Below are 16,329 nucleotides of genomic sequence, written 5' to 3' on the forward strand. Positions count from 1 at the left end.
AGAGAGGAACGTGGGTCAGCTAACAGCACTGAGGACTTGGGGGAGAGAGGAATGTGGATCAGCTAACAGCACTGAGGACTTGGGGGAGAGAGGAAAGTGGATTAGCTAATGGGACCTATTGTCATCTCTCCTTTCCCACTCCTCCATCCCAGTGGAAACCTCATTGCCTCTCTCTTGCTCAGCTACAAAGCTTCCCAACTAGTTTTCTTGTTTCCACCCTTGTCCTACACAGTTTATCCTCCTATTGAGGGTATCTTTATAAAATCTAGATTAGAGCGAGATTGCACTTGGCATTAAACCTAAATTCCTCTACACAAAGCGGCCTTTACTGTCGTCTGGCCTCCTGCCATGGCTCTTCTCCATCCCGACCACCCTGGCCTCGTGCCTGCTTTTAACATTTGCCTTTGGCCTTGGCCTTTACATACCCTTTTTCTCTACTGGAGAGTGTTCTTCTCTCCTCCTCTTCAGACAGGCTCCTCTTCATCCTGCGTGTCTGAGATCCAACATCACCTCCTCAGAAAAGCCTTCCTTGGTCACCAACTTAAAGTTAATCTGTTATATTATTGTTTATCATATAAATGATGGATTCTGTAGATTATATAGATTTTACTAGATAAGTTATAAGCACATAGCATATATTTCTATTATATGTTTAAATCAGCTTGATTAGTGTTATTGCACCTATGACACCCAATAATCCTTTTATTTATTATTTACTGTAAGTCTTCCCCAACCGGACTGAAGGCCCTTCAACAGCAGAGACCTTGTCTATTTTGAGGGCCAGACAGGGCTCTGCCTTTCCCTGAGCCACAGTGTGTTCGGGCAGGACTAACCTGCCGTGGCTACTTTGGAGACCACTGAAAAGTATAAACAAGAGAATGGAATGGTTTGGGGAAATCATTTTTTTCTTTACTAACTCATAGCTGTGTACATTAATGCTTTTATGGGCATAGTAAGTATAACTTACTTATACCCTTACATAACAGACACCCTTCAGAACGGGAGAAGATATTTGCAGGTTATGTTTCTGACAAAGGTCTGATAACTAGAATCCACAGGGAACTCAAACTAATCAATAAGAACAGAACAAATAACCCCATTTCTTTGTGGGCAAGAGACTTGTGCAGAAATCATTTTGTTTTCTCCTTCCTCTGCTGCTACTGCCCTGGGTGTTAAAATACTATCCTCTGTGATTTTGCCTATTCCACGTTTCTTGTAAAGAAACTGGAGATCATTAGGTCTGGGGAAAGGGCAGGACACTACAAACCTGCAGAGAAACCATGGTTCACACAGATACTTCCGGAAAACCCGGAGTGTAGTATAGAGGTCGGTGTTGCTTGTAGCAGCCACCTCGGCGGCTCAGATCTGACTCTATCTATTTCTATCTCGCCTTTCACAGATTAAAGCTGGTCCAAAAGTTTTGGGGCCCTTCTGTGGAGAGAAAGCCCCAGAACCCATCAATACACAGACCCACAGTGTGCAGATCCTGTTCCGCAGCGACAGCTCGGGCGAGAACCGGGGCTGGCAGCTCTCCTACAGGGCAGCAGGTAAGCGCTCCCTCTCCAGTCACACTGAGCCACCGTGCTTGGCCTGCCCAGAGGCAGTGGCTGAAAATGGAGGGGAACTCCTCTGAGGACCTGGTGGGACTCCCAGCTGAGTACCTTGGGACTCTTTTCTGTCTCAGTTTTCCATCTATAAAATGGGGGCAAGGACAGCACTAATGTTGGGTGGACGAGACTAGCTTCCTCCCTAGGTCTGGGGCTGGAATGTGGATGTGGACTGCAGCTCAGAATATTTCATATTATGGTGCTTTGCCTTCATGTGGGTCTCATTCTCCAGTTTCCCGAGGCAGCCAGTCCTGTTCCAAACCCTCATAGAGCCAATTGACCCATAATAACCGATCTGAAATAACTCAAAGAAGAAGAGAGTGAACATCAGAGACAAGAGACCGCAGCTGGGCGTGACTGATCCAGTTCACAGAGCGAGACCATGGCCCGGCCTGGGAGATCACCTATAGTGCCCAGCAGGGGAGAAGAGTGGAGAGAATATTAACAAAAGAGAGTCTTTCCGGGAAACAGTGTCAGGGACAGGCCCAGACCTGAGGATCCTGTCAGATTGAGCCTGTGAACAGAGAACACAGAGGCATGTGATCACAGTCTCTCTAATGCTTTCCCGAAGGGTCTTGGGAAGAAACAGCACTGGGGTCATCGTGGGTGGCCCAAGAGGGCAAATCACATGAAGTAAAAGTCATTAGGGCACACATTTCAGCTGGAAAGGAAAGTATTGTTCAGTTAATTAGCAGAGTCTGCATGTGAAGGTACAGCTAAGGGCTGTACTGAGCTCCCCACCACTGGAGGGATGCAAATGTATGTTGGTGTCTATGAAGGGAGGATATGGAAAGAAGCATCAGCACACAATGGTTGGATTCAGTGACATTAATGTTCTTTTTGACCCTGAGTTTTAGTGAAATCATCTGGCAAAGCACTGATAGGATCAGGTGTACCTGCCCAAATAAACTTGCCCCACTCAGGTAGGGTCAGGTTCATGGCACGCCCAGGAAGGGTCAGACTCATGTCTCCCCCAGGAAATAGGAATGCCACTGATCCTGGCTGCCCTAATCCTTTAAATCCCTGTCTACCATAGCCTACATGTGGATTTCTTCCTAGTCAGGAATCTCACCCCACCTACACCCCAAGTGGAATAAAAGCTATTTTAATTGCATGAATTGGATCTCTATTGTCCTTCTGTCCCCTGTCACAGAACGATTTTATCCTTGGGTCCACAACCTTTCAAGCACCAAGTCAGAAAGTCACTTGCTCAGGGTCCCAGAGTAAGTTTCTTGCAAGGCCCAGAAGGTGCAGGCCTCCAGTACCCAGTCCCATGCTCTGTCCACTGCCATCAGGCTTTGCTTTCTAGGCACGGGGCCTTTTCCACCAGACTCTCGTTTTCTCACCACTGTTCTTTCATTCACTCTCCACCAGGAAACGAGTGTCCAGAGCTACAGCCTCCTGTCCATGGGAAAATCGAGCCTGTGCAAGCCAAGTATTCCTTCAAAGACCAAGTGCTTGTCAGCTGTGACACAGGCTACAAAGTGCTGAAGGTGCGGGACCCTGCCTGGGGAGGGGCAGCAACCAGGCCAGAGAAACCCTCCAAATCCCCAGGGGGACACATGTGCAGCCAGAGCTTGTCACGGTCCCAGCACAGTATTTCCTAACTGCCCCATAAACCTCCTAAATGCCCCAGACTGTCTCTCACCCTTCTGGAAGTGGCACAAAAGTTATTTATTTATTTATTTATTTTAATCAAAGCAGGGACTGGTTTTATTTTTTAAAAATATACAAATCCATTCAGCTGTATCATCAAGGCTGACAGTGATAACAAAGTCTGTCAGGCTTACAGGGTGGGCCAGGAGGTAGGAAGCCGAGGCTTTGGAGGTGGCAGACAGGCCCTCCTCATTGCCCCACCCTCTGAAATGGAATCACCTGGCTAGCATTAAAACAAAAATCACTTCCCGGGTCTTCCTTGAGATCCATTAAAACAGAGTTCCTGGGGCTGAGGCTGCTGACTGGGTTTCTTGGGTTCCCAAGGCGTCTAACGTGCAGCCGAGCTGGAGGAGCATGGCTCTCAAGGACTGGTCCTCAAAGGCGGTCTGTGAAATAGTGTCAGCATCACCTGGGAACCTGTTAGAAATGCAAACTTGGCCAGGCGGGTAGCACTCTGGGAGGCCAAGGCCACTGGATTCCTTGAGCTCAGGACTTCAAGATCAACTTGAGTTAAGAGCAAGACGCTGTCTCTATTGAAAATAGAAAAAACTAGACCAGCATCGTGGCAGATACCTGTAGAGCTCCAGCTACTTGGGAGGCTGAGCCAGGGGGATCCCTTAAGGCCAGGAGTTTGAGGTTGCTGTGAGCTGGGCTGACACCATGGCACTCTACCCAGGGTGACAGAGTGATGCTCTGTCTCAAAAAAAAAAAAAAGAAAGAAAGAAATGCAAACTCTTGGGTAGACCAGACGCACTGACTCAGAAACTCCGGGGAAAGGGCGCAACAGTCTGTGTTGTAACAAGGCTTCCAGGTGACGCAGACTGCTCGGCCCACTTTGAAAACCACTGCTCTGAAAAAGCAGTCAGGGCTACAGTTTCCCCTGCAGAGACAAGTGCCCTCTTTGCACACAGCCCTGGCCTCTCTCCAGAGGAGGAACAGGAAGTAGGAATTCAGCATCTACCTTCCCTTCCCTTTAAACTAACCCTGAGAGGGCCAGAGGTGGAAAATCTCAGACGAGGACAGAGAGTTTGGGAGTTTGAATTGGTTTTGCTAAGAAACGAACCCAGGCCCCACCTCACCTCCTTTTCCCCACTCCCTTCTTCCTGTTTCTCCCCAGGATAATGTGGAGATGGACACATTCCAGATCGAGTGTCTGAAGGATGGGACATGGAGTAACAGGATCCCCACCTGTAAAAGTAAGAAAACCTGACAGGGCACGGATAAGGCCAGGGGCTCCCCCACACGGGTGGGATCCGAGCAGAGACCACGCCTGGGTGTGAGCTTGGCAGGGACACTCTAAGGGGCAGGAGGTCAACAGACACTCTAGTGTTGAAAAAAAAGTGTATCAGCAGTAAGACTTGAGGATCACCAAAGAAACTTTATGTGGACTCCCGCTGACTTTCTAAATGCTAATTCTTCTCAGCCTGCAGACAGACCGCCAGCCTTGCTAGAGGAATAGCATGTCCCCAGGTTTGAAACTAGCCCCAGCAATTGCTAACTCAGGAAATTAGTCTGTGCTGGGGCCCAGAGCTGCGTGAGCTTGCTGGTTGGTACGTGGCCATAGCAGTGTCCACTAGATCTTTTAGGGCAGCTCATAATTTGGGACTGTGCAGAAAGTGCTGTGGGGTCTGCACAGGGGACCTGTGTGAAGCGGGGGTACAGGCCTTTCTGGACTCTTGGGACCCAGAGTCTCTGCCCCTAATCCACTCTCTGACCATGGGCCCCTAACTTGCTTTTGAGGACAAGATCCTTCTCCTCAATGGTAAAATTAAGTGTTTGGACTAGCTTTAACAGTCTAGAATGTATACCAATGGTTTTAAAATATAGTCCATATGAATCATCTATTGAGCTTTGTAAAATACAAGTTTCCAACCCCTACCCCCACTGTTCACCTAGGTGACGTAATGCAAGACTTACAAGGCCACAATTTTAGACACTTATCAATAGCAACAGTGATGAGAAGAGGCACAGTGACAGAAAGAGTCAGAGAAGAAAGGCAGGAAAAGGGACAGAGGATTTGCTTTAGAATAGAGAGGTACGTGTGGCGCTAAGACTTGGGGCTGGTTCCACCCACCTTCACTTCATGGTCCTTCGTGCATGGAGGGCTTGGTGGCCTTCCTCCCTTTCTCCTCCCCAGCAGTCAGACACATCCACTCCGGGAGACACTCTCAGTGGGTGGGGCTCCGCTAAGACAAATCCCAGGCAAAACCTTGAAGCAGAAAGTGCTTTTTCTTAATTTTTCTTTTTCTTATGATGATGTGGCTGGAGTGACAGCCTAGTGTGGGAAAAGAGGAGCATTTTATGGCTGCAACAAAAGTTTCAAGAAATCATTACTGGACGCCTGTGCAGAGTTCTACAGGGCATTCAGATGGAAAGACAAGGTCCATGTATGGAGGCACTCAAACGCTGGTGGGCACAGCTCCACCTCATCCAAACTAGCTCCAGGGGCAAGGGTGTGACAGGGTCTAAGCAAAGCACTCTACAGAGCATAGCGAGGGTCATTTTGAAGGAGGGGGTGACAGAGGATATGGGGAGTTCAGCACAGAATGCGGGTTTGGAGTCAAGAAGTTCCATGTTCAGATGCAGGCTCTGCTGAGTGTCTTGAACCAATTTATTCAGACTCTCGGTCTCAGGTTCCTGCCTTCAGGATGGTTCTGAAGATGACCCGGTTAGCATGGGGACCGTAGCCGAGGAGTGCCCAGAGTAGGGGAAGGCTCAGTAAAAGCCTGTCCCTGCCCCAGCCCCACCCTCATTCTCTCACTAGGGAGAGGTTTAGTTTCTCTCATTCTTGCTTTGGGAAAGTAGGAAACATTATTGATAATTTTTTCCCTGACACATGTAAACATACAATAGAATATCCTGTCATGTCATTCTGTGCTAAAGGAAGAAGGGATTTTTTTTTCTCCCTCATAATGATCCTGTTCTTCCCCACCACGCTGTATAAAGACTATGAGAATTAACCCAGACAGCCCGGGCCTCTTCGCCCAGTCAGCAAATGTTTACTGAGCATCTCTCTGTTCCAGGCACTGTGCTAAGTTAAAAAAAAAAAAAAAGATGCAAAGGCAAGACTAACAAAGGCAAGACTAAGATGTTTTGAGTCCCCATGGATTGTGGGTTATGGGGTTTGGACCAGACAAGGGGTGTGCAATGTGTGGTAAAGAAATGGGCTCTGGAAAAAAAAGTGGAAATTATGGGTGGTTTTCCTGGCCCTGCCTCTGCCTTGCTGTGGTGACCCTAGCCATGTTCTGCTCTACTCTGAATGCTATCTATCAAATGAGGATCTGGACCAGATGAATGCAAAGCTCCCTCCAGGGACAGAATGTTATAATCCTCATGAGCCAGGATGTATGACTTTGCAAATTCTCAGAATGGTCCAAACTCCACAATCCCAAACTGTTCTTCATACTGGCTGTACCTAAACTATGCATTCTTAATTCTGGTGGAGTGATTTCTATGTTTCCCGCATAAACTGTTTCTGCTTTGCTTGCTAATTTCTCTCTTTCTCTCTCTCTTCTTTTCTCTGCTTCCCTTTCTCTGTATCTCTTGATCCTTCTTTGATCTTCGCCATGGTGGCAGAAAGCGAAATCGATTTGGAGAGTGAACTCAAGTCAGAGCAAGTGACAGAGTGAATGACGGGACCCCACACAGTGCAGACATCCAAGAATGGATCACTCACAAGACCCCCGGGCCCCAGAGCTGCTGCATCCCTCCCCACCTGCCAAGCCTCCATTGTCCATTTCAGTGTGGATTAGAACAGGTGCTGACCAAGGCAACACAGTCCCAGCAGCTGGAACTGCCGTGTGTGAGAACAGATTCTCTGCTTGAGGGTTTGCCCATCATTCAGACATTACTCCAGAAAATAATGAAAAGAATGGAGGATGGGGCGGCACCTATGGCTCAAGGGAGTAGGGCGCCAGCCCCATATACCTGAGGTGGTGGGTTCAAACCTAGCCCCGGCCAAAAAAAAAAAAAAAGAATGGAGAATGTTTTTAATCACCTATAAGTGGAACTGTACTCTTCTCAAATGAAAAATGTCTTTGGTCCTAGAAACACAAACCCTAATAGACAATCATGTGACCTTAGGCCTACCAGGTCAGCCACATGGTCAGCCAAGTGGGCCCTGGCTTCTAATCCATTCCATACTTCAAGTTTAAATGGGCAAGAATGCCTGTGACTTTATGACTTTAAAATTATTACCTGTTACTACTTTCTTAAGAACCATGAGTAGTTAAAACAAATAATAATTCATACAATGTGAACTTTTGAGAATCCGGACATATTCTCATTCACAAAAGTATCTCTTTTATCCCTACCTAAGACAAGGATGAAATTCCCTCATTAGAGTTTCTTTCCCCTCGGGATTATAAGTGCTATGTTTCTTAAACTTCACTGATTAAAAATTTTATAAAGATGGATATTGCATCTTGAAAGTAGTAGTCTTCAGCTCTGGTGCTGTGGGACATCAGCGGGTCCTAAACAGTGACAGAGAAAGGGATAGAATCTCTGGCTTCAGCCTGAACAACATCTGGATACACATGTCAGAGAACTCCAGTATTAAATTGTGATTCCCCTGTCTATTTGGTGGTTAAAAGGCCACTTAATGAGGGCACAATTCTGAGCAGTGTGGAGACAGTGTTAGTTATGGTAGGTTAGAGGTGCCCCTGGAAGAGGAAATGGCTGGCTATAAAGACAAGCATCAGTTGAATGAATATATTTAAGTGCACAAAACATTAATGGACATCATACTTTGTGAGATAGAGAAAATTAATACTTTAAGAGTAATATTTGGGGCGGCACCTGTGGCTCAAGGAGTAGGGTGCTGGCCCCATATGCCAGAGGTGGAGGGTTCAAACCCAGCCCCAGCCAAAAACCACAAAAAAAAAAAAAAGAGTAATATTTGGTATGTACCCAAATAATTTTGATTACCAGGAAACATAAGATACATGCCATCCTAGAGTCATGAATAAAGAGGTCCAGAACAGGGAAGCAACCTTGCCAGAAGAATTAGAAAGGCTTTCAGGAAGAAATAGTATTTGTTGAAGGCCTTGCGGGTGGCCAGAGCACAGTCCTGGGTGTCCCAGGCAGCAAGGATGGCACATGCAAAGCCTGAGAGGGGGAGGCAGCCAGGGGCAGTGGCACACAGAAGAGCTGGTGCTGCTGGAGCATGGGTGTACCAAGGGAAGGGAAGAAGCTGGGGGGGAGGGGGAGGCTGGAGCCCCATCCCTGGGGCCTGAGTCACAGGGTGAGCTGACTACATGTGGCTCTCTAGGAAGTCCCTGGATATAGCAAAGCATCCTGGAGACCGTAAGTCAAGAAAGCTGTGTCTGACGGGAAATGAATGGCAGCAGATGACAGTGGAGATGGAGTGTGGGGTGATAGAGCCCATCCCAGAGAATGATGAGAACATGAAGCTAAGGGACTTGGAAAGGAAAGGGGTAATTCCAGGTTATAGAAGTGGTTAGAGAGAGCTTTAGAGAAAAGGAAGAAACCCTAAAGCAAAAAGGATAGACTAGCTAAGGAAGCGTATCTGGTCTGTGCTGGGTACATAGGGCTGCTCAAAACCATTTGTGAAGACCCTTAGAAATTGCTTCCAAATCCCAGAAAGACATGACATTTTGCCTGTCACTGTAGACCTGGGAAGAAGGAGCACCTCTTCCCTACTCACTATAACCATGCTGACAAGACCTTCTATTTCCCACTATTGTCCCCTTTGTTTTGTTGGGGGGCCAGTTGTATCCGTGTCCAAAGTCACTTCTCTGCAGTAATGTGAAAGCAGGTCCTCCATCCCCCAAATATGTCCCTGCCAGTGCAACCCACATACCAGGATCTCAGTATCCTGACCATTCAAGGTCACCCTGGCAGTCCTCCACTAGGAACTAGGTAGTTAGGTCTTGAGGATACTGCAAGAAAAATTAACTGCTATACCAAAGTGAAGGGAGACAAAAATAATACCAATATCTAGGCACCAGACAATGGTATTTCCTATAAGGTGAGGAGAAAAAAATGTCTGTTTGGAGTCTCCCTGGGAAAATAAATTTAAAACTGCTCATAGTTTTAAATAAAAAAAATCTTATTACTTCTTATTATCATAGTGCTGACCTTCACACATTCACCTCACAAAGTAAAAGAACATCCCTACTTTTCGTTGATCAAAATAAATGAGGCTGTTTTGTTCAGGGGACTAGAGGCCAAGGCAAAACCACTTTTCTTGCTTTCACCTTTCTTCAGGATAAGAGGTGTCTACACTTGCTACCTTAAAATGCCTTTCCGGAGGGATTGCAATCACCTATATTTTATGTTAGGTAACACTCTAGTCCTGCGGTTCTCAACCTGTAGGTCACAACCCCTTTGGGGGTCAAACAACCCTATCACAGGGGTCACTTAAGACCCTCCTGCATATCAGATATTTACATTATTTTTCATAACAGTAGCAAAATTACAGTTATGAAGTAGCAACAAAAATAATTTTATGATTAGGGGTCACCACAACATGAGGAACTGTATTAAAGGGTCACAGCATTAGGAAGGTTCAGAACCACTGCTCTAGTCAATTAAAAAGATGAATTTGGAGTCCTAAATTTAAAATCACAATGTCAAAATATCACTAGGGTTAAACTGCCCTCATGTTTGCCAAGGTGAGCAGACAAAATCCAAGAGGAGGTAGAACTTAGGAAATTATGTCAGGACTTTGGAAATACTCACAGCTGGTGTCCACTGTTGGCCAGCTAATATCTAGGATATGCCACCTAACTAGAAAACAGATCCTTAAGAACTATTAGTCCCATTTATTAAAAGGGCATGGATTTCGAGGTCAGACCTAGTTCTCACTCTGACAGTATCGGCTGTAAGAACTTATGACTAGTTAAGGCTCCTCTTGGGGCTCATCTGTAAAATAAAGAGGAAAGTCCAGATCACCTACCCCAGGGTCCTTTCCAGCTGTGAACTTCTGTGATACCTGCATGATTCTTTGACTTATACCTAAAATTAGAATTTCCTTACAAATAAGTACCATACTTTAAAGGAGGCTCTGGAATAAACACAGAAAATTGGGTCCTTGGTCTCTCATGTGGCCATGGACAGATGCCCAGAATCTCAGGTGACTCATGCTGGACTCAGTCAGTGCTAGCCACTCGCCTCAGATGCCCTCTGCAGAGCAGCCATCTTTGGCCATTTTCTATACTGGAACTACAGCTAGCCCCGGTGTCCAGCCACCAACAGTTGGAGAAAATGGGCAGATGCAGACTAAAAGTTGGTCCACCCCTGGCCTTGCCTCCTGCCTTCTGTGCTCAAGCAAGCTGTCTGCAGAGAGCCAGCAGGGTGGGGCTGTGTACTTATGAGGGAGCAGGGGGTTTTGTTTGGTTGGTTTGGGGGTTTATTTTGTGCCAAGCTCCAGTGTGATCTTACTCAGTCTATGGTTAGACCTAAAAGAATGGAAGGTTTTAGGTTTCTGTCAGCCAAAATGTTCTCACTAAGCCAAAGCCTTCATGCTTGGGCAGAAGAGGCAGAGAGGATTGCACAATAGAACTGGGAGTCAAAGAAAGGGACTGTGATGGGGAAGAGGCTGCGGTCTGTTTAAAGCCCAGCAGACCTGTTCCTTCCCTGGAACTGACACCAGACTGGATGTGTTGACCACACAGTAGTATATAATGGATGACAGAGACCCTGAAAGCAGGGCTACTGGCCGCTGCACAATTCTACATGCGCTGTTCAGATAGACTGTAACACGGCTCCCTGGGAAGTGTACAGTGCACTGCCTGCACATCTGCATGAGACAGATCCAGTAGACGGCCCCAAGAGGAAGAGTTACCTAGAGCTGAGGGGTCTCACGTCTTCTCTATCAGTTGTAGACTGTGGAGCCCCAGCAGGCCTGGAACACGGGCTGGTCATCTTCTCCACAAGGAACAACCTCACCACATACAAATCCGAGGTCACCTACTCCTGCCAGCAGCCCTATTACAAGATGCTCCCCAATATCACAGGTAAGTCCTCATGCTAAACCATCCCACTTCCACCTCACTCTCCGGGCCCCAGGGTCAGGCTGGGGCTGAGACAGGTCTGAAAGGAACACCTTCTTATAAACGTATGAAATCTTCTAACACCACTGCACACATCACCGCCTCATGTGCTTCTCACTGCCCATGAGCTCCCATTATCGTGTCCATTTAGCAACAGAAACTGAGACTCAGGACCACACCCAGGCTTTTTTTCTTTTAACTTTAAAACTAGCATGGATTCTCTGAATGAACATAGATCTTGTTGGAGGGAGGTTGAAGGGATCATACATGGACACAACTTAAAGAAGAAACGAGGGCCTGTAAGAGGTTTGAAATCTCCAAGATAAACTCCTTCATGTTGCCTGAGGCTGAGCTGGGGTTTCCAAAAAATGGCCAGCCTGGCCGCTTCAGTCAGTCTCTGCCTCGGCTCCTGGCTGAGTGTGCCTCTGGCCAGACCAGACCCAGTCACAGCTCTCATCCCCCGACTGCACAGGGCCCAGGTGCCATGGGAGGGTGCTGATGAGATCCGTCTGCCTCACCAGGCAGCCAGCATATCCCTGATTGCGGCTCAAGCTCAGTTGCAGCTGGTCTTCCAGGCCTAGCCTGCACCCTGACAGGGACACCTCTAGATGCCTGAGGGGCTGGGCAGCAGCACACAGGCCACAGGGTGAAGCACCAGCCTTTGGCAGCACAGAGGTTTGGGAGGCACAGGGAGGACAAGCACTCGGAGATGCACGCCCCTCCCTGCCAGTAGCGTCCCTCACCCTCACACACCCACAGGCCCCAGCAGAAAGAAGCTCTGAGGGTGGCGGACAGGCTGTCAGCGCTCCTTCTGTGGCATGCAAATACTAAGAAACCCTAATTTCTCTGAGCCGCCAAGTCCTCACTTTTCAAAGAGGGCATAGTAATACAACTCTAAAACTGTTGTGAGACTCAATGAGCCGGTAGACATGAATGTGCTTATTAAAGCGTTTGCCAAGCAGAGAAGGGAGGGAAGGGCATGTGCACCGCAGAGAACTGTGTGAGCCTAGGTCTTTGTGATTAATGGGGGAAGGTGCCTGCCAGAGGCTGGGCAGCAGCAGGCGGGGAGCGGAGCAGCCCTCAGACAGGCAGGAGTCAGACGGCACAGAGACTTGGACGCCATGCTGGAGAGTGTGGTGTTTATTTTTGAAGACAGCAAGGAGATGCTGGCAATTCCAAGGGACATAGTCAGATTCTCAGTTTAGAAAGATCCTTCAGGTTGTGGAGAGGACAGGAGTGAATGGTATCAGAGAGACCATTTGGAAGACTTCTGCGATGATCTATAGTAGAGGAATTAAAGATCTAGATCTATTTTCCATGTTGTATAAATCAACCATTTTCTCTCTCTTCTACTTTTTTTTTACTTGCCCAGGTATATATTCCTGTTCTGCCCAAGGGATCTGGATGAACAAAGTCCTGGAGAAAAGTCTGCCTACCTGCCTTCCAGGTACCTTACTCTCCAACTCCTAAACCCCAAAGTCTCCCACCTAAGGTCCTAGGGCCCCGGGTGCCCTATGGTTAGCAATGGGAAGATGGCGAGTGGGGAGGAGCTGACACCTGGTTGTTTTTAAGAGACATCTTCAAAGGCTGAAGATCAGAGAAGCCCAGTTTCACACCTTTTCGAACCAACCAGCCTCTATATTCCTCCCGCTTTATCTAGCCAAAAGCCCTTCTGTCTTCTCTGCCAAGTTCTGCTCCTTTCCCACTAGGTTTCTCATTGCACACGGCTTATGTGTGCACCTGCTTCTGTGCCAGGGAAAGGGAGACAGTGGGCACCCTGGTCTCAAGCACTCGCCATGCTATCAAATCACTAATGACTGTAGGACAAGTAAGAGGTTCTTCCAAAGAGCAATGTATTCATCTTTCTGATTGCTGCCTTCCCCCTGGTTTACCCACCGACCCCATTTTAAAACAGGAAGAAAGTTTTATGGTAACAGGAATTGTCACTGTGCACAGAGATTCTGGAGGTATTTGCTTGAGCATTTAAAGCATGAATGATTTGCATTGCAATCATAGTGCACACATTCAAATCAACTTAAAAAATTATAGCCCCCAAATGCACACTGTAAGGGCAAACAAATAATCCATAAAACATGAAATGTGATATTCACAGCACAGTTATTTATACTTCAAAAAAAGAAAAAGAGCAGTAATGCAATGATACAAGCACTCAAGACAGATCTGAGGAACGGTGGCAAGTAAAGTGTCCGTCCTGATCCATCTGCACGTTTGCACCCACAGCAGGAGCTTGGCGTTATGCTTGGGCACTGGATGACATTTGTATTTTACAGAATTAGAGTGTTGGGTAAACTGAGATAGAGCATGATATGTGTATTAGTGTACGCTTCGGTAACCCTTTCTACTCACTCAGTAGGCTTCTAGATGTTAGATTAGAACATTGGAACTAAAATGGAAAGTCGATGGTATCCTCTACCATTAACACTTACAAAGCAAAGACTATGCCAGCGTTTAGGAGTCCGTTTTGGGCTATTGTAAGTGCTACTGAATCCCAGAGAAGGAAATGATTGTGCCTGGTTGTCCAGGAGTGCAGGGATAAGAACTGACTAGAACAGCCTCACATACAAGTTTCTGTGCCTAAGAAGGACCTTGTAAGGAGGTGGAAGAAGGGAAAGTCCACCTCACCCACATCTGCTGACGCCACTCATCTCAGCTGGGCTGGCCAGGAGCATCCCCACGGACTCTAGGCAGGGAAGCCTGGAAGAGGAGGGCAATAGTGGAGTTGTGGCAGACGGCAGGATCAAATCCTCATTTTGCTAACGGTCTATGTGAGCTAAAGAAAAGTAGAGGTGGATTCCATTCTGCAAAGTCATGTTGCAACCTTCAGAAGGAGAAGATACACTGAGCTGAGAGTTAGGGGTTTCCTAACCATGATCTTTGTAAGTAGTTGTACCTCCCCAGGTCAGGGATTCCATACTTCAGAAGGGAGAGACCTATGGCCTCCCATCTTAATGGTCATCCCCCTCTAAATGGTCCCACTTCTGGCTCTACCTCTAAATGCAATCCCCCCATTCATGCTCAGGAGAACCATGTTCTATTATTGAACCAGGTCATAAGTATCTGTACCTCTCCTCTTAAAACCCTGAGATTGAATGCATGCCAGGATGAAGAAAGCCATTTCATAGGGCATCATAAAGCTTACCCTTGCATGGGGCCTGCTAAGCAAGTATTATTTGCCCCCTTATTTTATAAATTGGAAAACTGAGGATCAAAATGGTGTAATGATTTGTCCAAGGCTACCCCAGAGAGTTAGGGACTGAGCCGAAAGGCAAACTAAAGACTTTTGTTGTCAACATATGCCATGCTTAGCTATTTTTGAATCTCGTGTTGTCCTACGCCATTCTCATGGACCCAGGATCCTAGGTTATCACATCTTTATGTTAGGGCCCTCCTTCGTTACTCATCATCTTCTAGAGCCCCAATTCTTGCTTCAGCACACCCAAAGCTAACATTTCAAGAAAACGCCTTTGTCCCAAGAATGACTGGGTAGGGAATGGCAGTGGCCAGTAAGAATGACCCCACTTCAACCAGCTCTCCAATAGGCTTGTTGAATCATTCAGCCTCTTGAAAGAACAAAAGAACATCAAGGAGAAAAATAGATTTTAGTGGAGAAATAAAGCTAGCTTCAGGAGAAACGGGTCCCACTTCTGGCTCTACCACTAAGAATTTCGAGTAAGATACTTGCCTTCTCTGAACTTCCATTTTGCTCTCTACAAATTAACATGTTCTCCAAGGTTTCTCTGGCTCTGATCTCCTGTGACCTCAGGTGTGCCATCAGCACCTTGGTTGGAGAAAGGCAGCAATCAGCACTGGCTTTGTTATGACCATGGACTGAGGCACAGATGTGTCCCTCACCAGATGAGGGCCTTGCAGCACCACATGAGCTGTTAGGTAGGGCTGGCCATGGACCCACCTGGAGATATCACCTCCTAGGCAGCTGCTCATAATCGGGATACTGGCCTTCAACTTTGAAAGGCCAGGCCAGAGATTACAAAGGCCAATTTACATCCAGCCTGCATGAAAGACAGATTGCCCCAAGATCATACAAGAAGCATTTGATATCGGCAAAAAGAGGATCTGAAAAGCATTAGGTTGCCAAAACTGCCTGCTTAAAGATAACAAGGAAACACAAATGTTTTATGGTCTCTAAAGGATTGCTGAAAGTGCCCAGACCAAGCAGTGTAGCCTGGCCATTTGCAACCAGCAGGAGGCCCACATTCACAGCAGGCTTATACCCCCGATCCAAGCACCCTACCTAGGAAGGACCCATGTGAGCTCGTTCTGAGCCCGCAGGGGCTGGTACTGAAGACCCTCGGCTCATGGGCCAGAGGCATTTGGCAGCAGGAAGCTGGTGGTGCATGTGCATGCTGGGGCGCAGCTCGGTGGAATGAAGTTTGCTCAGACCTTTCTCCTCCCCCTGAAGGTACTACAGGGCTCCTGGGTGCAATGATGGCTGGCCCAGATCAGGGCTCATACATCATTGCTCATAGATTATGCCACCTTTCCCAACCTTGGTGCCCTGGGCCTGAATCCATGGGCATTGACTGGCAGCCTGAGCCCTTTAGGACAGAGAAGAAAAGTCTGAGGACCCGTGACCATGATCTTACTAAGTAATGACACAGTGGGATAAAGGACAAACCAGCTGTCTTAGAAACTGGTTAAGCCCCTGCCCTTCAATTTGATAGCCATGTCACCTTAGGCTAATCCCTGAACCTTTGGAGAGTTTTGCTCACCTATAAATGGCAGTGGTCAGGGCAAATGAAATAAAAATTAAAGGTATTTGGAATAAGGAAGATCCTTGGAGATCACCTTGACTAACTGCCTCACTTGGCAGATCAAAAATTGAAATCCGGAGAGGGAAATTTATTTATTTTTTATTTTATTTTATTTTATTTTATTTTATTTTATTTTTGAGACAGAGCCTCAAGCTGTCCCCCTGGGCAGAGTGCCGTGGCACTACAGCTCACAGCAACCTCCAACTCCTGGGCTCAAGCGAGTCTCCTGCCTCCGCCTCCCAAGTAGCTGGGACCACA

At 47.2% G+C, this 16,329-nt stretch overlaps 1 protein-coding gene across 2 annotated transcripts in view; it reads left to right on the forward strand.

The window, feature by feature from the left end:
• The window catches only part of MASP1 (mannan binding lectin serine peptidase 1), a 48,290-nt gene that overhangs the window by 28,842 nt on the left and 3,119 nt on the right, over positions 1 to 16,329 (forward strand). The window contains exons 5-9 of one of the 2 annotated variants that reach the window (XM_012806919.2): positions 1,400 to 1,547; positions 2,982 to 3,100; positions 4,381 to 4,459; positions 11,105 to 11,242; positions 12,651 to 12,725. In XM_012806919.2, the coding sequence (XP_012662373.1) occupies positions 1,400 to 1,547; positions 2,982 to 3,100; positions 4,381 to 4,459; positions 11,105 to 11,242; positions 12,651 to 12,725 (559 nt within the window). Of the gene's footprint in view, positions 1 to 1,399; positions 1,548 to 2,981; positions 3,101 to 4,380; positions 4,460 to 6,839; positions 7,119 to 11,104; positions 11,243 to 12,650; positions 12,726 to 16,329 lie in introns of those variants that run through there. The other variant, XM_012806922.1, reaches the window with a different exon arrangement.

Source organism: Otolemur garnettii, unplaced genomic scaffold, assembly GCF_000181295.1.
Source record: "Otolemur garnettii isolate 467f Iridium unplaced genomic scaffold, OtoGar3 scaffold00060, whole genome shotgun sequence".
Lineage (NCBI taxonomy): Eukaryota > Metazoa > Chordata > Mammalia > Primates > Galagidae > Otolemur > Otolemur garnettii.